The sequence below is a fragment of the Pseudophryne corroboree genome, chromosome 1 (assembly GCF_028390025.1).
Source record: "Pseudophryne corroboree isolate aPseCor3 chromosome 1, aPseCor3.hap2, whole genome shotgun sequence".
NCBI classification, from domain to species: domain Eukaryota; kingdom Metazoa; phylum Chordata; class Amphibia; order Anura; family Myobatrachidae; genus Pseudophryne; species Pseudophryne corroboree.
The window spans coordinates 1,166,786,978-1,166,810,602 of NC_086444.1; the positions used below are offsets into that span (position 1 = coordinate 1,166,786,978).

The 23,625-nt window shown below is 46.2% G+C and overlaps 1 protein-coding gene across 3 annotated transcripts in view; it reads left to right on the forward strand.

The window, feature by feature from the left end:
• Positions 1–23,625, forward strand: part of KDM3A (lysine demethylase 3A) — a 54,088-nt gene that overhangs the window by 25,203 nt on the left and 5,260 nt on the right. For all 3 annotated transcript variants that reach the window (XM_063925040.1, XM_063925036.1, XM_063925033.1), the window contains exons 12-25: positions 9,348–9,549; positions 10,673–10,887; positions 10,975–11,127; positions 11,247–11,345; positions 11,441–11,568; positions 11,648–11,813; positions 11,912–12,081; positions 13,166–13,402; positions 13,925–14,096; positions 14,284–14,374; positions 18,095–18,225; positions 18,572–18,691; positions 18,834–18,973; positions 20,366–20,542. In XM_063925040.1, the coding sequence (XP_063781110.1) occupies positions 9,348–9,549; positions 10,673–10,887; positions 10,975–11,127; positions 11,247–11,345; positions 11,441–11,568; positions 11,648–11,813; positions 11,912–12,081; positions 13,166–13,402; positions 13,925–14,096; positions 14,284–14,374; positions 18,095–18,225; positions 18,572–18,691; positions 18,834–18,973; positions 20,366–20,542 (2,201 nt within the window). The remainder of the gene's footprint in view (positions 1–9,347; positions 9,550–10,672; positions 10,888–10,974; positions 11,128–11,246; positions 11,346–11,440; positions 11,569–11,647; positions 11,814–11,911; positions 12,082–13,165; positions 13,403–13,924; positions 14,097–14,283; positions 14,375–18,094; positions 18,226–18,571; positions 18,692–18,833; positions 18,974–20,365; positions 20,543–23,625) is intronic.

The following is a 23,625-nucleotide window of genomic DNA, read 5'->3' on the forward strand; positions in this document are numbered from 1 at the left end:
CAGGAGACATTGGCACACTATAAGACTTTGAATGGGTGTGAACTGGCTCCTCCCTCTATGCCCCTCCTCCAGACTCCACTTAGAGAACTGTGCCCAGGGAGACGGACATTTCGAGGAAAGAATTTATTGTTTAAACACGGTGAGTGTCATACCAGCTCACACCACGAACATACCACAGAACGTGGCATTCAATAGAACACCAGCCAACGGCATGAAAAATACACAGCCAGATGCTGAGAGAATATGCAACACAACCTGTGTGTTAACACAACCAATAATAAGACACCGCATGCCATGGCATGAAGAACGTCAGCAACAGCCTGATAGAAAAGAAACACCACAAGAGTGTAACCATAACCAATAACTGCAGACACAGTACGCACTGGGACGGGCGCCCAGCATCCTCTAGGGACTAAGAGAAAAGGATTTACCGGTAGGTATTAAAATCTTATTTTCTCCTACGTCCTAGAGGATGCTGGGGACTCCGTAAGGACCATGGGGTTTATACCAAAGCTCCAGACCGGGCGGGAGAGTGCGGACGACTCTGCAGCACCGATTGAGCAAACAGGAGGTCCCCATCAGCCAGGGTATCAAACTTGTAGAGCATAGCAAAGGTGTTTTAACCCGACCAAGTAGCCGCTCGGCAAAGTTAAACCGCAGAGACACCTCGGCATCCGCCCAAGAAGAGCCCATCTTCCTAGTAGAATGGGTCTCCACCGACTTCGGTAACTGCAATCCAGCCGTAGAACGAGCACACCGAATCGTATCACAGATCCAGCGTGTAACAGACTGCATATATGCAGGCGCCCCAATCATGCTGGGAGCATACCGGGCAAACAGAGCCTCTTTTACCCCCATCTGAGCCAAATAAACGACATAAATATTAAAAAGCCCTGACTACATCGAGAGACTTTGAATCAGCCAATGCTTAAGCAACCAAAGGCATCGAAATAGGCTGGTTTCTGCGAAACACCGAAACCTCTTTTTTCGGCAGAACTATTATCCGAGTTCTCAATTCCGCTCTATCCACATGGAAAATCAAACAGGGGCTCTTGTGAGACAAAGCCGCTACTGCCGACACCCGCCTTGCGGACGCCAAAGTCAATAGCAGGACCACTCTTCAAGAGAGATATTTTAACACAACCTTACATAAAGGTTCCAAACAGTTTGACACAAGAAAACGCAACACCACATCAAGGTTTCACGGTGCCAATGGGGGCACAAATGGAGGTTGGATGTGCAGTACTCCTCTCTCGAAAGTCTGAACTTCCGGAAAGATGGCCCATTCTGTTGTTTTTTTTTTTTTTTTTTTTTAAAGAAAATTTATAAGGCCAAAACTGCACTGAAATGGAGCCTAACTGTAGGCCTGCCTCCACCTGCTTGGAAAGAATGGAAAAGAACGACCCAGCTGAAAGTCTTCCGTAGGAACCTTCTTGGATTCACACCAAGACACCCATTTACGCCAAATACGGCGGTAAGGCTTTGCTGTTACTTCTTTTCTAGCCTGAAAAAGTGTGTAAATGACTTCACTGGGAATACCCTGTTGGTCTTGGATATGGCGTCCAACCGCCACGCCGTCAAACGCAGCCGCGGTAAGTCTTGATACACGCCTGGATCTTGCTGTAATAGTTCCTCACGTAGAGGAGGAGGCCAGGGATCTTCTATGAGTAAATCTTGAAGAACTGGATACCAAGCCCTCCTTGGCTAGACCGGAACAATGAGGATCGCCTGAACCCTTGTTCTTCTTACGTTTATCACCTTCAGAAAGCGGAGGGGACATATAGACCGACTGAAAACACCCAAGGTGTCTCGAGGACGTCCACTGCTATAGCTTGAGTGTCCCCTAACCTGGAACAAATATCCCTGAGGTCTCTCGTTGAGGCGAGACGCCAACATGTCCAATTGAGGCACTCCTCAAAGACTTGTCACTTCAGTGAAAACTTCTCGATGACGACTGTATTTCTCCCGGATGGAGATCGCGTCTGCAGAGGAATCTATTTCTCCGTTGTTCACATCCGGAACGAAGACTGCTAAAACAGCGTTTACCAGTCTTTCCACCCAGCGGAAAACTCTTGAGGTTTATGCCATTGCCGCTTTGCTCCTTATTCCGCCCTAGCGGCTTACTTACACCACTGCTGTCACGTCGTCCGACAGAATTAACACGGGCAGATTACGAAGCATATGTTCATTGAAAATAGCTCTTAAATCAAGAAAGCTTATTGCAGACAAGCTTCCCAGCTTGACCTTTTTCCTCTGGAAATACTTCCCTTGCAAGGACTGCTTCCCAGTCTCGGAGATCTGCATGCATGGACACCAGGATCTCATCCTGGATTCCGAACCTTCGTCCCTCTAGGAGGTGAGAACTGATCAGACACCACAGGAGCGATATCCTGGCCATTAGGATTATATTCCGGTGCATGTGCAGGTGAGACCCGGACCACATTTCCAACTGGCCCCGGGAAAACCACTCTGGCATTTGACCAGCTCACCGAAAAAGCTTCTTAGGCCGTACCCATCTTCATCCACGGAACATATTGATGGATTGTCACTGCAAATCTGATCCGACTCCGGATCCTCAGACCTCTTTCCACAGGAACACACAGAACCTCAACCGTTCAGTATCTACTCTGATACCCACCTCCGACGTCTGCGTCGTTGGGAACAGCCATTCCCTGTGTTGGAGAACAGTCGGAGAGAAACAACGATTTGCACTACTTGTTTCTTGACCTCGCCTTAATCGGGAGAGTCTCAGTACAGAATAACAATGGCTCTTACTATTGAAAGAATACCATCCCCCTGCCATCACTCCGGTGAAATGGCAAAGACAATCCTGGAAATCAACCCAGGTAAGCTGAATGCGGAGAAAAACGCATTTAAACCCTTTTCTACCTTTTACGTGCCAGAGCTCCCTGGCCTGAGAGATTCCAACCTGTAGTTCAACTTCGTAAGTAGAAATCTTCGTTTTTTTTTTGTTTTTTTTTGTTTTTTAATACAGGGACAGCAGGACAATGCCCTGAACCTGACGCAACTCTGGTATGACGTCGCGTACTACCTCCCCTTCCAGAGGGGAATCTATAAGATCTATTTGAAAAATCAGTGAGGGGAATCATCTGTAAACTCCAGTATGTCCCCTTTTGTATTCTATTATTAACTCACAGGTCCAAGTCCATTCCCGGACTGACTGAAGAGTATTAGACGAGATTCCACCGGTGTGGGCTCCAGCCAGATAGACCCAGTGACATGCGGTGGATGTGGTAGAAACAAAACGACATCCGCTTCTGCGAACCCAACAAGGCTGCAGACCTCTTACCTTTTCACCTTCCACTATCTGCACAGAAAGGGTAAACAGAACGGTATCGAACCGGTTACAATGACTGCATCCCACAACAGAATGCGTCACCAACCGTTGTGAGGGAATCTAACTCACGAAGGTAGACTTACCAGTGGTATCCGCCGAGAACGACTTAACTGAGACATCCCCAAACAGCGGTACACCGTCCCAGGGAAACACTCCAGTATCTCTCGGAGTCCGCCTCAGCATTCCCCCGGCCACACCTCCTGCAGTCGCACGGCAGCCTGCAGCAATGTTATAGAGAAGAATCAACATAAGAAACATCCCCTCTCTCTTTAGGGTAATTCTATTGGATGCCTTTCCGAATACAAACACTCCCCTATGTGCATGTAATGCAAATAACTCCAAAGCATAGAAATAAAATATCATGTGTACGATCCTTTGTGACGGGGCCCTGTGTCGACCAGGAGTTGACTTTCACAGTATTCTATCCGCGGCGGGAAAAGAATAAACATTCTGACTCCTTGTGAGGATTTGAGACCAACTCGGCCGACCTAGAGCTTTATCAACAGAGCGCCCAGCACATGGAAAGGAATACTGTTACTTCAGCATTCATTAGAAATCGTAATATGAATATACATATTGTAATACACATATACACACATCATATATATCTATCTATCTATCTATCTATCTGAAAATAGAGGAAGAAACAACAGAGCGCCTATAGTGTAGTATCCTTTAGTATATAGGCGCTCTGTTGTTTCTTCCTCTATTTTCAGATTTCCTTTTGGGCTACGAATACCTAGTGGCACATTCTGAAGAACTGAGCAGCCACCCGATAAAACGGGGAGAGTGTGGACTGTTGGTTAATCAAACCTTGAACTAGTTGAAAAAACTTATTTACTGGACTGGTCATTTGACCAACTTATTTCTGACTGCAGATTGCACTTTTACAGTGAGGTATTACGCATAAATTTGACGAGCGCACTGATTCACTCATTTATAATAAATAAATAAAAAAAAATAGATAGATATAGATATATATAGATATATATAGTCTGGAACTGTCGGGTCCCTAGTGACATGAATGTGTATGACAGTGTACTGAGTGTCCCAGTTGTGGATCTAACCAGGTAACCTTATGGTCGACAGAAATACTAGTATTCGTCGACAGCAGGGAGTAGTAACCAGGCAAAATAACATATATGATTTAATATCAATCCCCCACAAATACTACCATTTCTGCGCTCGAGCTACAGGCCCATGGAACCGTACCATACATATACATATAAATATATATATACAGGTATAAGTCAGTTACAGCATGTTAATTTACACCCAGTAATAACAGTTGGTGCTGACAGGGTCACCCACATACTAACAGTGTCTCCCATACAGTGTTTACTTTTGAAAAGCATACAACTACCGACCTGCCGGCACGGCATCTACTGAAACAAGTACCAACAGGCGTCGGCGATGCCGACAGGGATCCCCATAGCTGTGTTCGACAGAGCACTCACATGTCGACACGTGGACTAAAAAGCTATAGTGGGTATATCTGACAGGGAACACAGACATATATGCACAACACAATGATTACATGCCCATTATCTAAGATAGTGCTATATTTCCTCTCTATTGCACTAAAACACTGTGCGCCCCCCCCCCCCCCTCGTTTGCACTGTACACATTGCCGTGGCGGGGACCACGGAGAAAATGGCGCTGAATCACGTTGTGAGGGCTAAGCCCCGCCCCTTCTCGGCGCACTTCAGCCCCGCTATTAATATAGCTTTTTATGCTGGCAGGGGTCCGTTTACAGTGCCTATGCAGTGTATACATGTTTAGCTAGACTCAATGGAGGTATATATTGCTGCCCAGGGTGCTGCACCCTGCACCCTTGTATAGCCGTTGGTGTGTGGGAGCAATGGCGCGCAGCGCGACCGCTGCGCGGTACTTCTGAGACTCGGAAGTCTTCTGTTCTTCTCATACTCACCCAGCTTCTTTCTTCTGGCTTCTGTGAGGGGGGTGACTGCGCGGCTCCGGGAACAAGCAGCTAGGCGCACCAAGTGATCGAACCCTCTGGAGCTAATGGTGTCCAGTAGCCTAAGAAGCAGAGCCCTTAACTCAGAAGAAGTAGGTCTGACTTCTCTCCCCTCACTCCCACGAAGCAGGGAGCCTGTAGCCAGCAGGTCCCTCTGAAAATAAAAAACCTAACAAAGTCTTTTAGAGAAACTCTGTAGAGCTCCCCTAGTGTGTGTCCAGTCTCTCGTGGGCACAGAATCTAACTGTAGTCTGGAGGAGGGGCAAAGAGGGAGGAGCCAGTTCACACCCATTCAAAGTCTTATAGTGTGCCCATGTCTCCTGCAGATCCCGTCTATACCCCATGGTCCTTAGAGTACCCAGCATCCTCTAGGACGTAGGAGAAAAGTCTGTTCTACTAGGGAAATACTGTAAGCAGTACGTGCTCGCTGCTTACCCTGTTCTTTCCCTCTTTATCAGAGTGCTGTGTTATTTACAGTGCCTCCTCTGCCATCCAGTTGGCTAAGGATAGAAATTGTTTTCCAATTTCAGAGGTGGGCAAGGAGTAGACGACAACATTGTAACGCACTCTGACTGTTGCATTCTGTATACAAGGAGGCGATTTATGGTCCTGCAGGGTGCACTGAAAAAGGGCAGGGTGCTTTTTCACATTTCAGAAATGGGCAGGGTGCAGCACCCTGCTGAAACAGCCTATAAGGAACACTAATTGCTAGTGTATGGTAACAATCGGCAGATTTGCATACAATTACTGATGAGCCTTTCAAGATTGGTAGATCTGTATTTGCTGCAAACGATCTGCAAATCATTGAAACATATCTGTAATGTATGAGCGCTGATTGGTGGACTGGGGGATCTTTAAATTGGGGAAGAAAACTCAATCTGCAAATTTTTATTTTATTTTTATTTTTTGGAATTGCTAATAGTCTATGTGGGCCTTTAGGCTGCAGTGTGTGGCTAGAATTAATCAAGAGGGTAGGGATAGGGCTGGTATACTTAGCCCAACTCACAGTTCCCTGCTGTTCACATGACCACCAGGTTCTGGAAGAAGACACTCAAGCCTGTATCTGTAGAGACATTTGCCCATGTTGACATTCTTATGTTGACCTAATATAGGTCGATAGTTTAAATGCCGACCTAACATTCCACACCCGTTGCTTTGGCTTCTGGCAATTAACAAAAAAAACAGCTGTCTTGCTGTGAAGAAAAAGCAGAAGGTCATGCGCTTCGCAGAACAAAATGGTCCGCCAGTATTGACCATATTCACACTATAGGCAAATGGGAGGTTGATAAAATCCAGGACATCTCCCAACAGATTGTAGAGGGTTGCTGTTGACACAGCATCTGAGTTAAGCCTCAGCGTGGAGCAGTTCTGCACGAAGTGCAGTGGGTCTGCCAGTTAATGTCCTAATAGTTCCGTAGAGTTTTGTACTGGTTTACCGGTTCCCTAGTATAATGGCCAACCCCATCGTGGTACTCGGACCTTCACAAAATATTGGTGGGCCCGTTGTTACAGAACCTGCCATCTCTGGTACTCTTACCATCTGGTATTTGCCAGACTTTAGCAATCATGGCAGTTGAAACCATGATCCTTAGGAAAAAGAGTTCTCTTGTCAGGGTGGCTGGTACCATGCTCCAAGTTAAGAAAGACCCCTTCTTCTATGGTGGTATTGGGACAGTTTGTCTGCACATGTGAGAGGAAGTTTCTAAGGGATTCCTTCCTATTAGCCACTTACTCCTGTTTTTGCAGGATGGCTTCAAGAACTGGTTAAAATAGAGTTCCATAAAGGTCTCTGTTTCTTCACTGTTCTTCCAGAAGACGCTGAATGTTTTTGCATTTGACCACGCTTCTGTCTTCCAATAGTCCCTTGGCACTCAAATTTAGTATTTATGGCCATACACCCCTCCCTTTGAACCAATTAAGACATCATAGTTAAAGTTTATCGCTTGGAAAATGGGTTTCCTCCTGACCATTTCCTGGGCCCAAAGGGTGCCACAGCTGGCGGCTGTTTTACAAATCTTATGTTTTACGCTTACAAGAGCATAGGGTGGGCAGTCCAGTTACCCGCAAAGGCGGGGAGTTGCAATGGCTGCCTGATCTCATCCCATTTTGTCTGCAGTCCCAAAAATACTTGAGCCAGGCAGTACTGTAATTGAAGCATACAGCCGCACTCATACATCTTTTCCTGTGTTTTTGAACGTGAACGCGCATTAATCCTGGATTTTTGTCCGTGGAAACTGCTCCCTCAAAAAAATAAAAAATAAACTTTGGTCGATTGACCCGGCAATCCTTCCCAAGTAGCTAGCAGGGTTTTGGCCGGTAAGGACCCGGGTGAGCTGCAGTGTAAATGGGTAATTCCGACCCAAGTCCCATTCACAGCATGAGGAGAGCCGCCGACCTGCAATAACCCGCGTCATTGCCGCAGTGGGAGCGGGATCTGACCCGGATTGGAACAGTGTTCCAATCCTTGGGTCCCATCCAGGACTTTGTTGGAAAAAGGGGTAATATTTGGAACTGCAATTAAGTCGTAAGCCTTAGGGGTATATTCAATTAGCAGCGATAACGGACTTTTCCCGCGAAACGCAATTACAGCCTATTTAATTTTCTGGGAAAATTTATCGGTGATCATTTTTTCACTAATTTCACTTCACCTACTCTGAAGCAGGTGAAAAGTTGGAAAAAGTCATTATTTTAAGGTAAAAATGTTTGTATATGGTACAGAACTCCTGGGACACCCCCCTTAATGACTAATTAGACACATTGAGGTTTTTAATTATTTTTAATTGGCCAATAATGAAATGTAATTTTTGGGGTGAAAAAGTACAAAGTTATGGAAATTGGGGTTCAAGGTATGGGACAGGTATATTGGGGTGCTTTATGAGTGGGACAGGTGTTTTTAGGCTTGCAGATGGGAGCAATCGGTCTGTTTCCACTTTTTTTTAAAGTACCCTAAAATGACCCAAATATATACTTATACCCATTTTCATGTACCCCAAATTTAATGAGAGCATTTATTTTGCTCAAAAAAACTTGCTTTCTATCATTTTTTTTGCATTTAAAAAAAAAAATGCATATAACATCCATTTCACACAATTTAAGTCCCCAAAAACTCTCTAATGTGATCTCTAACACACTTCTCTTCTGTTTTCCTATGTTAGTTTAGCATTTTTTGGGGTACAGGCTGATTTCCCCATTTTCACCTGCACTTTTCACTGCGAGAATTTTCACGTGAAACCCGTTTGGAATTAAATAGGTCGAAAAACGGAGCATTTTCGCAGCAATTTTCGCCCGATTGGCGCGAAAAATTTTCGGCCGAAAAATTGACGCGAATTTGCGGATAATTGAATTCCCTAGTTAGTGTCTTGAGTGAGGGTATTGTGATTCCTCTACTTGTTAAGGTATTGAAAATCAGTGTTTAAAAGGATCTTTTGGTGCTTCTGTTAAAACAAACTGTAGCCGCGTAGAATCACGTGTGACCTGCCAGGTTTATATTGAGGTGCAGAAACTCACAATGTGACATTCTACTAGGTCCGTGAGCACACCATGGGCCGGGCAGCCACGTTCATTGGAAACAGATAAGGCAGAGGTTCCCAAACTGTGTGCTCTGGGTTGGTGGTCCAGGACCAAATCAAATTATTCATGGTCAATATAATAGGCAAAACCAGTGCTGGTGGCTGCCAGTCATAAAATATGTGGCCAAACAGAAGCAAATCCTGTCCCTCACCACACAACTGAACCTAAGGATGACATAAACGCGATCTACTTAATGTAATATTTCTTTCTAGATTTCTCAAAAAGAAATTTTTGGCCTAGGGGTGCCGTGAAAAAAATTATATTCTAGGGCGCCGTGATTCAAAAAAGTTTGGAAATCGCTGAGATAAGGTTTCAAAAGTAGTCAGTCATGTGACAACTTTTCCCATGTGATAGAGCTGTGCGGTTACATTTCTGTGTGCCTCTTATACCTAGCTGTGTTTTATGTTACTGATACAGAGTTGGCATTTCCTGTCTTCCCAGTTACATACCCCAGATCTATACTGATGGACCCACAGACGCTGAAGAGGCTCCTATCGAGCGGAGACTGCTTTGTGCAGGATGGCTCTTGTAATGACATTGCTCCTCATCTTCACAAGTGCAGGGAATGTCGCCTGGACCGCTTTGGGCGGAGCAAAGAGCAGCGAGACTCTGCCGTCTTCTGCCGCTTTTTCCACTTCCGGAGGTGAGCCCCGCCTGAGAACAGCAATTCTACAGACAATAAATATAAATATCATTCTTACTACTGAAATCATAACTTCTCGGGTCTTCCCTAAACCAGGACTACATTTTAAGTGTGTTTGCTTTGCATTGCAATGTAATGTTTCCAGATAAATGTAGAAAATTACGGTAGTGTTTCGATAATAATGTCTTCTCTGATGAGGATGTAAAAAAGATAATGGGCCCTCTTTATCTCTTAGGGGGGAATTCAATTAGCTGTGGTAAATTACAGAAGCTAATGGATCCCTGGTGGAGTAATTCAATTATCCCCAATAGCTGGTACTGTCTGGGATTTTGTTGCACCTGCCTGGAAGCAGGCGAAACAAGTGCTGTGTGTTTGCAAAATCGCATGGATTCTGGAACTTATCCTAGATCCAGTGTGTTTTTGCACAATGGCGGGTGAATTTTACGGCAAAAAAGGGCAGTAATTGAATTGCGCGATAAAAACATTGGGCAAAATATCACGCTAAAGTTGCGGGGGTTTTTTTTTTTTTTTTTGTGGTAAAATTCAACTGAATTTCCCTCCTAACACATTTCAACATTTACAGGTTGCTTGTATGCTAGTGCCATATTAGTGTTCACGCTAGGCAGTTTTAGCAGGGCGCCACGCCCTGCCCGATTTTTTTTTTTTTTTTTTTTTTTTTTAGGGCAAAACCCGCCCTGCCCTTTCTGCGGCGCCCTGCTAAATCTGCCGCCCGCTTCCTGCCCTCACAGCGTGTAAAGATGCCGCGCACATGCGCGCAGCATCCATTCCCGCTGAGAGAGCGCTAGGGGGAAGCCCAGCACCTCCGTAGGTGCTGGGCACGCCCCCAACTGTGACGCCGCCCAGGCCCCCTTTTATTACCCGCTATGACCCCGCCCCCTTTTCGGCGCGCCAGTGCCCCTCTAGAAACGGCGCCCTGCCTGGAATCTAAAGTGAATACTACCATATCACAGGTAGTCATGTGATGTAACGGATAAGAGGAGACTGCTTTATTTGCATTGATCATTACAAACTGCTTTCTAAGCAGAATGCTGTTTTCCTGGGTGTAAGTAACTATTAGCAGAAATTGTATGTGATGACTAATACCAGTGTCTCTTGTTTGTAGATTACACTTTAACAAGCACGGAATACTGCGGGAAGGAGGCTTCCTGACGCCTAATAAATATGACGCTGAAGCAATAAACCTGTGGCTGCCGTTAGTGAACAACGTTGTGGGACTGGACCTAGACACTGCCAAGTACATCCTGGCCAACATCGGGGATCACTTCTGCAAGCTGGTTATGTCTGAGAAGGAACTGATGGCTGCTATAGACCCACAGAGTAAGCATCTATCACTTTTCCACACAATCTGTGGTTTTGTTCTCGTTCTTGCCTGGCAAATGACTGACGTCCATTTCTCCGCTGCAGAACAAGTGGCCTGGAAGCGCGCTGTGCGGGGGGTGCGAGAAATGTGCGATGTTTGCGATACAACCATCTTCAATCTTCACTGGGTTTGCCCCAAGTGTGGCTTTGGAGTGTGTGTAGACTGCTACCGGATGAAAAAGAAGAGTATGAGCAGCGGTAAGGGTCATCAATACCTATATAGAATTTCCTGTGTAGGGCGGTTTATTATTTAGATCTCTAGATATGAGCGGGTGGCGGTAGATGGCGTTGACGAATGATTTGTGTTCTCTTTATAGGCAATGAAGGAAATGAATCTTTCTCCTGGTTAAAGTGTGTTAAGGGACAGTTACATGAGCCTGACAATCTAATGCCAACACAAATAGTCCCAGGAAAAGGTAATTGGTTACTGCGTGTGCGTCGCACAGTATTTTGTATGTAACCCACAGCTTCCCCGTCTCAGCATGTCTAAGTCCACCTCTGTCTCTTTCAGCCCTGTATGATGTGTGTGACGTAGTTCACGCTGTCAGAGGACGGTGGGGAATAAAATCTAATTGCCAGTGTTCCAGCAAGCACCAAAAGCCTTTATCCAAACCAACTGTGAAAGAAGAAGTGAAACAGGTACGTAGCCTTCGCTGCTGTGTGTGGGGTTCGTGATCTCCGTGATTGCTGCATTTGCTTACTAATGTCCTATTTACAGAGTTCTTCAAGCCCTGAACCGGCCAACGCAAACCTTCTGCAGCCAAATAAGGTTCCCGCGCAGGATTCGTTATCGGCTACTAGTAAAGCCCCCTCGTCTTTAGGTTCTGGCCCTTTAAGTTGGTTAACGAACATGCCAAACGCAAATGTGAACAAGGAAAACAAAGGTAAATGTATAGGAAATACGTTATTTTTTTTCAGTCCGTTTAAATGCTATTTAGTGCACTCTTCCTCAGTCGGCTTATTCGTTCTGTGCATCCGACAGATAACCTCTTCACATCCGCCTTGAAAACAGAAAGTAAAGCACTACCCTCCTTCGCCACTTTTGGAAAGCCTGCCTCCAGTCTACAGACGTTCAGCAGCTCCATTCTGTCACCCATGAGTAGTAACAGCTCCGGTTTTTTACGGAACCTTCTCAATTCTTCCAGCACCAAGGTAAGGGTTCGGTTTCTCCTGGTATGTTCTATACATTATTTGGGATTTACTCCCTCTAAGGTTTCATTCAACTTGCTTGTTATGTGATGATTTCTCGTTCATCCAGTTGGGGGACACTGGAACCAAGGGGGTATAGATGATCAGTTAGCAGATTAGGTACAACCAGGACCCCTTGTGGCTTGACAGATAATTTTATCTATTTCAAGTCTGGGACAAGGCCTTACCTGCAAATGGTAGAGACTCTAAATCCTCAGACTCTTCGTCAGCTTCCCGGGCCTTAAGCAAGAGCATTTGGTGTGTAGCGACCAGTGAGGCTGAGATACTTAAGTGCCGCATCTTGCAGATACTCAGGGGCTTACCTGTTGTGGTAAACCGATAGCAATCATTCAGACATTGGCTTACTAGATCAGACAGCTCCAAAAGCTGTCCTGGTTACAACAGGCCAATGCTAGGATGGGTCTAAGACGGTCCTTAGCAACAAATAGACGTATAAATGGCGTTTCCTTTCCTAAGAGCAGCTGCATTGGGAATAGGACATGTGTCCTTTTGGGTGCTATGGGGGCATCCATCTTGGCAAGGACACTCACGTTTTTCATTATTCTGACTAGAGAGGGAGGATAAAAGGTTCTGTACGCTGTGTAGCACCTGTAATGTCAGGTTTGGACCATGTCTCACAAAGTAAATCTACCTGAATAGTGGAAAGAAAAAGAGAATATATAGATTTACTACTTCGTCCTCTTGAACAATCATTCTGAGGTAGCTGACTCTTCATAGTACTGAAAGTGAAGGGCCTGCCATATGTCTCATCTACCCCTTTCCACCTAGAGGAGTCCTTATCCAAGAGAATAATTAAAGTATGAGTGATCCTTTACCTTCCTGCTGAGAGGACATCTCGGCATCTGTCCATTGCTGCCAGCTCTAGCATTTCCAGGCCTATCCTCCGAGGCGGCATCCTGCTCTTGTGGCCACTTAGGAGATTCCTGGCAGGCAGATCCTGTGTGAAAGTATAAGGTTCCAGCTTCTTCACAGAAGTAGCATTTCTGATGTTTTGAAACCATATTTGGTAATGTCTTCCTTTCTACAGCACGAGAGCAGTGAGAAGAGTACGCCGAAGCTGCTTGATGACATCTTTGCTTCATTAGTCCAGACAAAACCCATTAGTGACCCAGTCAGAAGACCACAAGGGCTTGCTGTACAGCCCAGCCTCATGGGGTTCAATACACCGCACTACTGGCTGTGTGACAATAGATTGCTCTGTCTACAAGATCCCAGCAACAAGAGCAACTGGAACGTGTTCCGGGAGTGCTGGAAACAGGGACAGGTAAATCGCATGTTACTCATCTGCTGTACCTATGTGTCTGGGTGTTCTGTCAGAGGTGTATATATAGCTACATTTTACAGGCCATGCCCTGCGCATAGGGTAGGACTGGCCCAGAGGGTCTCAGGGGAACTAACCTGTTAGGCCCCACTGACTGAGAGCCTATCCCCTTTTCTATGGATCATGTTCCAAACTGTACTTAAATTGGTTTGTTAATGTATTAGATGATCAGTTACCTGGTGGAGCCAGGACCACTGAACATGGGTGCTTGGTTCGCTTCTGTAGAGACTACACTAAGAGTTACCCTCCCGACAATAAAAGTGGGTGGCCGCAACACAACGCTTACACTCCTTAAGCAATTGCCCCTATCACTGCTTTCCCCCGCTGAGCCTTTCATGCCCCATTCAGACACTACCTGTGCATTTTTCTAGATTTAGTAGATGTGAAAAGCCATAAGATGGAACTGCTAGTAGGACAGCCATTTGTGTCTTAATACTGAAAACACTATTTTCTCATCCTCTTCAGCCAGTCATGGTTTCTGGTGTGCACAAAACATTGAATAGTGAATTGTGGAGGCCGGAATCATTCAGGAGAGAGTTTGGGGATCAGGAGGTTGACCTGGTGAATTGCAGAACTAATGACATCATCACGGGAGCCACCGTTGGGGAATTCTGGGACGGCTTTGAGGACATATCCAGTATGTATGATTTGTAATACATCATCTCTATTCCTGAAGGAATTAATGCTGTAAAAGTGTGCTAAGGCTTTTGGCTGTGGAATAAATCTACCTATAGTAACAGAGCTTGCTCTACTTAGTGACTATGCATATAGATAGCATTGTACTGCTGCTACTACAGTCGTGGTATTTCTTTCTCTTGTTTTAGGACGCCTTAAAACTGATGCTGGGGATGCTATGGTGCTGAAACTGAAGGACTGGCCCCCTGGGGAAGACTTTAGAGATATGATGCTGTCACGGTAGGTATTTTTCTTTCTTGCTTTTTCCTTCTATTTCTAGAATCTGAGTGCTGTAACCACTTAACTATTTTTTTTGCCCCCACAAAACCGCTAAGAAATTGTCATTGTTTTTTTTGTTTTGTTTTTTAAATTACTTTTGTAAAATGTAAACTGTTTTTAATAAAGTGTGTGTGTGTGTGTGCATATATATGTATGTATGTATACATATGTGTCTGTGTGTGTATATTATCTCTTTCGATTTAGGGGTGTTGTGGACCCCCCCCTCCCCCGCACACACACACACCACCCTCCTGTGTCCATAGGCCCCCATTATAAAATAACTACCCCCCACCCCATTGGCAATAGACTTCCCCCAGTGTTAACCACTGCTAGGCATGAAAGGCAGCAGTTACAACAGTCTATGGCTGCTCTGACAAAAGATAGGGCAGACAGCAGACGTGTTTCTCCTCTCTATAATCCTTTAACCCCCAAAAAAGGGGGTTACCTGATATCCTCTCGGAATCCGAGGAGGAGGTACCAGAGGTGGAAGAGGGGGAGGAGCTGGAATCAAATACTGAGTTGGATGATTCCTCTACTGCACTCTACTGTTCTTGGTCTCTCTGGACATAAAGGACGCCTACCTCTGTCCCAATATGGCTGCCTCATCAGGCCTACCTCAGGTTTGCTCTGATGGAGGAACACTATCAGTTTCAGGCGCTTCCCTGTGGCCTATCCACAGCCCCAAGGTAATGGTGGAAATGATGTTACAACTCAGGATTCAGGGGTTGAACATTGTCCCCTACCTGGACGATCTGCTTATAAAAGCAAGGTCAAAAGAACTACTGCTGGACAGCATCTGCCGCACGACATCCCTGTTGTCGCGCCATGGTTGGATTCTGAACTTTCGGAAATCCCACCTGGAGCCAACCCAATTACTCCAGTTCCTAAGATTCCATGCAAGGTCTTTCCAACTGGATCTCCTGAAGAAATGGTCAGGTTCACATCTGCAGATGCACCAGGTCATTCGTCTGTCACCACAGGCCAGGATTTCTCTTCTGTGGTTGCAGCCCTCCAACCTATTGGCGGGGCAGAGATTCGGGATCCAGGATTGTATTCTCATGACAACGGACACCAGCCTTCGGGACTGGGGTGCTGTTACCCAAGGGGCACAGTTCCAGGGCAGGTGGTCAAGCCTAGAGGCCTTCCTTCCGATAAACATACTGGAACTCAGAGCGATATACAATGCTCTGCTACAGGGGGCTCATCTGCTTCACGGTCAAGCTATTCAGTTTCCGTCAGACAATGCCACAGCAGTGGCATACGTCGGTAGACAAGGAGGAACGAAGAGCAGGGCCTTCATGCGGGAGGTATCAAAGATACTTTTCTGGGTAGAAAGGAATGCGAAAGCGGTGTTTGCCATTTTCATTCCAGGAGTAGACAATTGGGAGGCAGACCTCCTCAGTCGTCACGACCTCCACCCAGGAGAGTGGAGTCTCCATCCGCAGGTGTTTCGGATGATAACTGATCTGTGAGGACGTCCACAGATCGATCTGATGGCCTCTCGACTCAACAACAAGCTTCCGTGCTATTGTTCCAGGACGAGGGACCCCCTGGCAGCGGCAGTGGACACGCTGACACCATGAGCTTACCGGCTGGTGTACCGGTTTCCCCTGATTCCGTTTCTCCCCAGGATTCTAAAGCAAATCAGAAGAGAGGGAGTACAGGCAATTCTCATTGCCCCCGACTGGTGTCGAAGGGTTTGGTACGCGGATCTTCTGGCCATGGCTATAGAAGACCCCTGGGCCCTTCCAGTACGGGAGTATTTTCATCAGCAAGGGCCGTTCGTCTACGTGGACTTGCAGTGGTTTCGTTTGACGGCATGGCGGTTGAGCGGAACATTCTAGCTAAGAAGGGTATTCCAGATAAGGTCATTATCACCATGGTTCAAGCCAGAAAGGCTGTCACGACAAAGCATTACCACCATATCTGGAAATGATACGTCTCCTGATGTGAGAGCCGAAGGTATCCGGCTTAGGTTTTCAACCTGGGGCGTTTTTTGCGCTTCCTACAGGCTGGTGTGGATATGGGCCTCAGGTTGGGCTCCATAAAGGTCCAGATCTCTGCCTTGTCCATCTTCTGGCTGCTTGGCCTGAAGTACAGATGTTTCTGCAGGGTGTCCTTCGCATACAGCCTCCCTTATGTGGAAGACTGTTATGCTCTTGGCCTTGGCTTCCACTAGGCGTGTTTCGGAACTGGGTGCTTTGTCCTGTAGGAGTCCCTACCTGGTCTTTCATGCAGACAGAGCTGATTTGGGACTCGTCAGCAGTTCCTGCTAAAGGTGGTTTCTGCGTTCCACCTGAATCAACCTATTGTGGTTCCGGCAGCTTCAGCCACTTCCTCTCTCCCTGAGTCTTAGGATGTGGTGCGAGCCCTGAGGATTTACGTCAAGAGGACTTCTGCTGTCTGGAAATCTGATTCCTTATTTGTCCTCTATGATGCTCACAAGAAAGGTCTTTCTGCTTCCAAGCAGGCCATTGCCCGTTGGATTGGGCTTACTATTCAACAGGCCTATGCTTCGGCGGCCTTACCTGTTCCTAGGTCTGTCAAGGCCTACTCTAACAGGTCTGTGGGTGCTTCCTGGGCGGCTGCACGGGGGGGCCTCTGCCTTGCAACTGTGTCGTGCTGCTAGCTGGTCAGGGACAAACACCTTTGTCAAGTTCTACAGGTTTGATACCCTGGCTACAGAGGATGTCCAATTTGGACATACGGTGTTGCAGGCATCTCAGCATGTTCCTACCCGTTCTGGGAGCTTTGGGACGTCCCCATCGTAATAAGTGTCTCCAGTGTCCCTTATGGATGTTAGAGAAAAGAGGATTTTAATTACCTACCGGTAAATCCTTTTCTCGTAGTCCCATAAGGGATACTGGGCGCCCTCCTTTGTGCTTCAACTTTTTCCTGCAAGAAGTTGTCAGCTGTTTTTGGTTTTCACTAGCGGTTGCTAGTTTGTTGTTTTGTGTGCTGGTTCGTTAATTTCACCATTCGTGTATTATGTTTCCTCCAAGTATGTCCATCTCCTTCGGGCACAGTTTTCCTAGACTGAGCTGTGAGGGATGGTATAGAGGGGAGGACCCAGCGCACCCTGTTGAAGAAATTTAAAGTGCACCGGTTCCTTTGGACCCCATCGTAATAAGTGTCCCCAGTATCCCTTATGGACTACAAGAAAAGGATTTACCGGTGGGTAATTAAAATCCTTTTTCTTTTTTTTTTACTCTTTATATACTACCACCGTAAACATACACCCCCTCCCCCCATATGCAGAGTGCAGCGGAGTGTGTGTGGGGGGGGACTTATGAATAGCAGCCCCCCGTCCCCGCTTCAGTTAATCTCTGCACTTAAACCTGGCTCCAGTTGTGACCCAGTCAGGCAAGTGGTTAAAGGCATAGTCCACCTCTGCAAGGTTTTGGTGGCAGACGAATTTATTACAATGGGAAACATTTATTTTTGTCTTACTCCGTGGAACTGGTGCATTGACTGCTAATGTGCTTGGAGATACTCAGCCTCATTTATCTTTTTGAATATTCAGTCTTAAAATAACTAACAAAAAAAAGCTGATCACTACTGCTAATGATTACATTAATATGGTGTAATAATTTTTTTTTTATAACGTACACCTTCCGTAAATAAGTACTGCTCTCTGTATTCTGTCTTCATTACTGATTGATTGTATCTGTTTCCTGACAGATTTGATGATCTAATGAACAATATCCCACTGCCGGAATACACCAGGAGGGAGGGAAAGCTGAACCTTGCTTCCCGGCTTCCTTCTTACTTTGTCCGCCCTGATCTGGGACCCAAAATGTATAATGCTTATGGTAAGACGGAAATGTTAGGGTTTGTGTGATTTTGTTACAGCTGTAGTGAAAGACTCGTCCAGTGCTGTCTCGCTGATTAGACTGCCGAGGGAAGGGGGGGGGGTTCATAGCATGTAAATATCGTCTTTCTTAGCCTGTTAAACCTGATCAGAAAACGTAATGCTGTTCTCTCGTGTGAGAGCAGAACTTTAGTCACGTGACCGGTACCGCAGAGTGCGCTCCTTAGCCACAAGAATCATTTGATAGTAATGACCAAGGGTCTTAACCAAACTGATCTTCCCCAGATATTTGTATATGGTTTTGGTTTTTTTTTTCAATGTTTAAATATTTGTTCCTTTTTCAATAGGGTTAATTACACCAGAGGATCGGAAATTTGGAACAACGAATCTCCATTTGGATGTGTCTGATGCCGCCAATGTAATGGTGTACGTAGGCATTCCACAGGACGAGGGGGATCAGGAGATAGGTATTTCTTTATTCCGTTATATATATATATATATATATATATATATATATATATATAATTATTATTATTATTTTTTTCTTGGTACCTTTGTATTACCCCATCAATGCCAACTGATCATTGGTCTCGTTTCATCGTCAAACAGAAGTTCTAAAGACTATACAAGATGGCGACGCAGATGAACTAACCATAAAGCGCTTTGTGGAATTCAAGGAGAAGGCTGGGGCCCTGTGGCACATCTTTGCGGCAAAGGACACGGAGAAAATCCGACAGTTCTTGAAAAAGGTAGCTTGCAGCGCTGACCAGTAACACACAGATATGTGGTGATGTCCAACCAGTTGTGGAGAGGACGTGTGGCCTGTATATTTCTCATCTGCGTCCTTGTAGTTAATTGTAAACGGATCCATTTGTGTAGAGGTTGCATACTGATTCTAATGTTGGGTACACACTGGGCAATATATTGGGGGGTTCAGTTGAATGAACGATATATTTTCTGGTCGGTGTGTGCATACAGATGATGTCTGTGAACGATGTCGTTCAGATATATCTCGTCGACCCTGCAGCACAGCCAATGGCCAATATATCTGTAATAAATGCCCGCTCCGTTGTGGCGCCAATCACGACACATCGTGCTGACGATCAGTGAGTATGTAGACACTTACTGATCGTCAAATAGGTCGGTGTGCTGTCGGAAGCATGCTGCCTCCCTGCTCATCTTCTTTCATGCAAAGCTGATGCCATAAAGAATTGATCTGTTTTAGGATACATTGATTTCTTGATGCTGTTAGAACCTTAGAACTCTCTAGCAGTGGGAGAGCATTTCCCCCCTGACTTATGGTTGGTATAATACTGAACTGTGGGTTAAAGCTTCAAATTTCATATCTATATAATATTCAGCTTAAACATTCATCGAACACTTGCACGCTAAGGGCGAAATTCAGTTGTGGGAAAATGTCTTTTACTCCGCTGCATCTCCGCTTTACGGAATCGGGGTCTCGCCACAGTAGTGTTCACTCCCCCGTACGGTAGTGAACACTTTTGTGCAAATCGGGCATTCAACCGGGGGAAGGGTGTGAGATGGGTTGCCTGCGTTTTAAACGCCAAAGCAGCGGCAATTTGCAACATTCGCTGGCAATTGATTAGAGCTCTCATCTCTTCAACCTCCTCATGCATGTAACACCTGGGGAGATACGTGGATGAGCGGGGCCAGAGATGAGTGAGAGAAGGGGAGGGGGACAGATGAGAGAGACAGACTGGGAGACAGGAAGGACCAAGGTGAAAGAGTTTGGGGGGCGCGGGGGTCAGAGACTGGACAGGGATTGATGGGGTGGGAGGAGAGAGACAGGTTGGGGGGTGCAGAGATGGGAAGGCTGGAGACTGGACCAATACATTTAAATAAAAAACAAAAGTAAAACAATGCTACAAAATCAGGCATGATAGCGACCTGGCGAGAGATGGGTTTGATATAAGAGTGTAGTTAAAATTTTTACGAAGTAATAGTGTTACTACACTCTAATTATTTTAAGTGACCTCATAATTACCGTTTATATAATACCACAAAATTCTGGAGAACCATACACTCTAGTAAGTTCTGCTCCAATATTCATCAGCCTGCTTACAATGTCTCGCCTGTAAATTTGAAAATATGAAAGAAGTTCCTGTTCTGTGGCGTTACAGATAGCGGAGGAACAAGGCCACGAAAACCCTCCAGACCACGATCCCATCCATGATCAGAGCTGGTATCTGAACACCACATTGAGGAAGCGGTTGCTCCAGGAACACGGCGTTCAGGGCTGGGCCATTGTTCAGTTTTTGGGAGATGCTGTCTTCATCCCAGCTGGAGCCCCTCACCAGGTATAAGGCCATAGCATCCCCGTGTTAAAAAAAAAAAAAAAAAAAAAAAAAGCTCCTCCCTCTACCTAATGACCCATGTACTGGTGGGGAGAGGTGCTGATTGGTTAGCGCTAAAGCCATGAATGCGTGTGTCGTATGTACCTAATACTAATAACTTTTTTTTTTTTTTCTCTATCGTCCTAGTGGATGCTGGGGTTCCTGAAAGGACCATGGGGAATAGCGGCTCCGCAGGAGACAGGGCACAAAAAGTAAAGCTTTAGGATCAGGTGGTGTGCACTGGCTCCTCCCCCTATGACCCTCCTCCAAGCCAGTTAGATTTTGTGCCCGGCCGAGAAGGGTGCAATCTAGGTGGCTCTCCTAAAGAGCTGCTTAGGAAAGTTTAGCTTAGGTTTTTTATTTTACAGTGAGTCCTGCTGGCAACAGGATCACTGCAACGAGGGACTTAGGGGAGAAGAAGTGAACTCACCTGCGTGCAGGATGGATTGGCTTCTTGGCTACTGGACATCAGCTCCAGAGGGACGATCACAGGTACAGCCTGGATGGTCACCGGAGCCTTGCCGCCGGCCCCCTTGCAGATGCTGAAGTAAGAAGAGGTCCAGAATCGGCGGCAGAAGACTCCTCAGTCTTCTAAAGGTAGCGCACAGCACTGCAGCTGTGCGCCATTTTCCTCTCAGCACACTTCACACGGCAGTCACTGAGGGTGCAGGGCGCTGGGAGGGGGGCGCCCTGGGAGGCAAATGAATACCTATTTTGGCTAAAAATACCTCACATATAGCCTCCGGAGGCTATATGGAGATATTTAACCCCTGCCAGAATCCGTTAAGAGCGGGAGACGAGGCCGCCCGAAAAAGGGGCGGGGCCTATCTCCTCAGCACACAGCGCCATTTTCCCTCACAGAAAGGCTGGAGGGAAGGCTCCCAGGCTCTCCCCTGCACTGCACTACAGAAACAGGGTTAAAACAGAGAGGGGGGGCACTAATTTGGCGATATGCTTATATATATATTAAGATGCTATAAGGGAAAACACTTATATAAGGTTGTCCCTATATAATTATAGCGTTTTTGGTGTGTGCTGGCAAACTCTCCCTCTGTCTCTCCAAAGGGCTAGTGGGTCCTGTCCTCTATCAGAGCATTCCCTGTGTGTGTGCTGTGTGTCGGTACGTGTGTGTCGACAGGTAGGAGGACGATGTTGGTGAGGAGGCGGAGCAATTGCCTGTAATGGTGATGTCACTCTCTAGGGAGTCGACACCGGAATGGATGGCTTATTTAGGAAATTACGTGATAATGTCAACACGCTGCAAGGTCGGTTGACGACATGAGACGGCCGACAAACAATTAGTACGGTCCAGACGTCTCAAAAACACCGTCAAGGGTTTTTAAAACGCCCGTTTACTTTAGTCGGTCGACACAGACACAGACAGGGACACTGAATCCAGTGTCGACGGTGAATAAACAAACGTATTCCTTATTAGGGCCACACGTTAAAGGCAATGAAGGAGGTGTTACGTATTTCTGATACTACAAGTACCACAAAAGAGGGTATTATGTGGGATGTGAAAAAACTACCATAGTTTTTCCTGAATCAGATAAATTAAATAAAGTGTGTGATGATGCGTGGGTTCCCCCCGATAGAAAATTATGGGCGGTATACCCTTTCCCGCCAGAAGTTAGGGCGCGTTGGGAAACACCCCTTAAGGTGGATAAGGCGCTCACACGCTTATCAAAACAAGTGGCGGTACCGTCTATAGATAGGGCCGTCCTCAAGGACCAGCTGACAAGGCTGGAAAATATAATAAAAAGTATATACACACATACTGGTGTTATACTGCGGCCAGCGATCGCCTCAGCCTGGATGTGCAGAGCTAGGGTGGCTTGGTCGGATTCCCTGACTAAAAATATTGATACCCTTGACAGGGACAGTATTTTATTGACTATAGAGCATTTCTATATATGCGAGATGCACAGAGGGATATTTGCACTCTGGCATCATGAATAAACGCGATGTCCATAACTGCCAGAAGATGTTATGGACACGACAGTGGTCAGGTGATGCAGATTCCAAACGGCACAGTATGGCCGTATAAAGGAAGAGGACTTGTTTGGGGTCGGTCCATCGGACCTGGTGGTCACGGCAACTGCTGGAAAATCCACCGTTTTTTACCCTAAGTCACATCTCTGCAGAAAAAGACACCGTCTTTTCAGCCTCAGTCCTCTCGTCCCTATAAGATCATATCTGCCCAGGGATAGAGGAAAGGGAAGAAGACTGCAACAGGCAGCCTATTCCCAGGAACAGAAGCGTTCCACCGCGTCTGACAAGTTCTCAGCATGGCGCTGAGACCGTACAGGACCCCTGGATCCTACATGTAGTATCCCGGGGGTACAGATGGGAATGTCGAGACGTTTCCCCTTCGCAGGCTCCTGAAGTCTGCTTTACCAAGTCTCCCTCCGACAAGGAGGTAGTATGGGAAAAAATTCACAAGCTGTGTTCCCAGCAGGTGACAATTAAATTACCCCTCCTACTACAGAAAAGGGGTATTATTCCACACTATATTGTGGTACTGAAGCCAGAAGGCTAGGTGAGACTTATTCTAAAAAAAAATTTTTTTTTGAACACTTACAAAGGTTCAAATTAAGATGAAGTCACTCAGAGCAGTGATAACGAACCAGGAAGAAGGGGACTATATAGTGTCCCGGGACATCAGGGATGCTTACCTCTATGTCCCAAATTTGCCCTTCTCACTAAGGGTACCTCAGGTTCGTGGTGCAGAACTGTCACTATCAGTTTCAGACGCTGCCGTTTGGATTGTCCACGGCACCCCGGGGTCTTTACCAAGGTAATGGCCGAATTGATGATTCTTCTTCGAAGAAAAGGCGTCTTAATTATCCCTTACTTGGACGATCTCCTGATAGGGGCATAGTCCAGGGAACAGTTGGAGGTCGGAGTAGCACTATCTCGGATACTGCTACAATCAGCACGGGTGGATTCTAAATATTCCAAAATCGCAGCTGATCCCGACGACACGTCTGCTGTGCCTAGGGATGATTCTGGACACAGTCCAGAAAAAGGTGTTTCTCCCGGAAGAG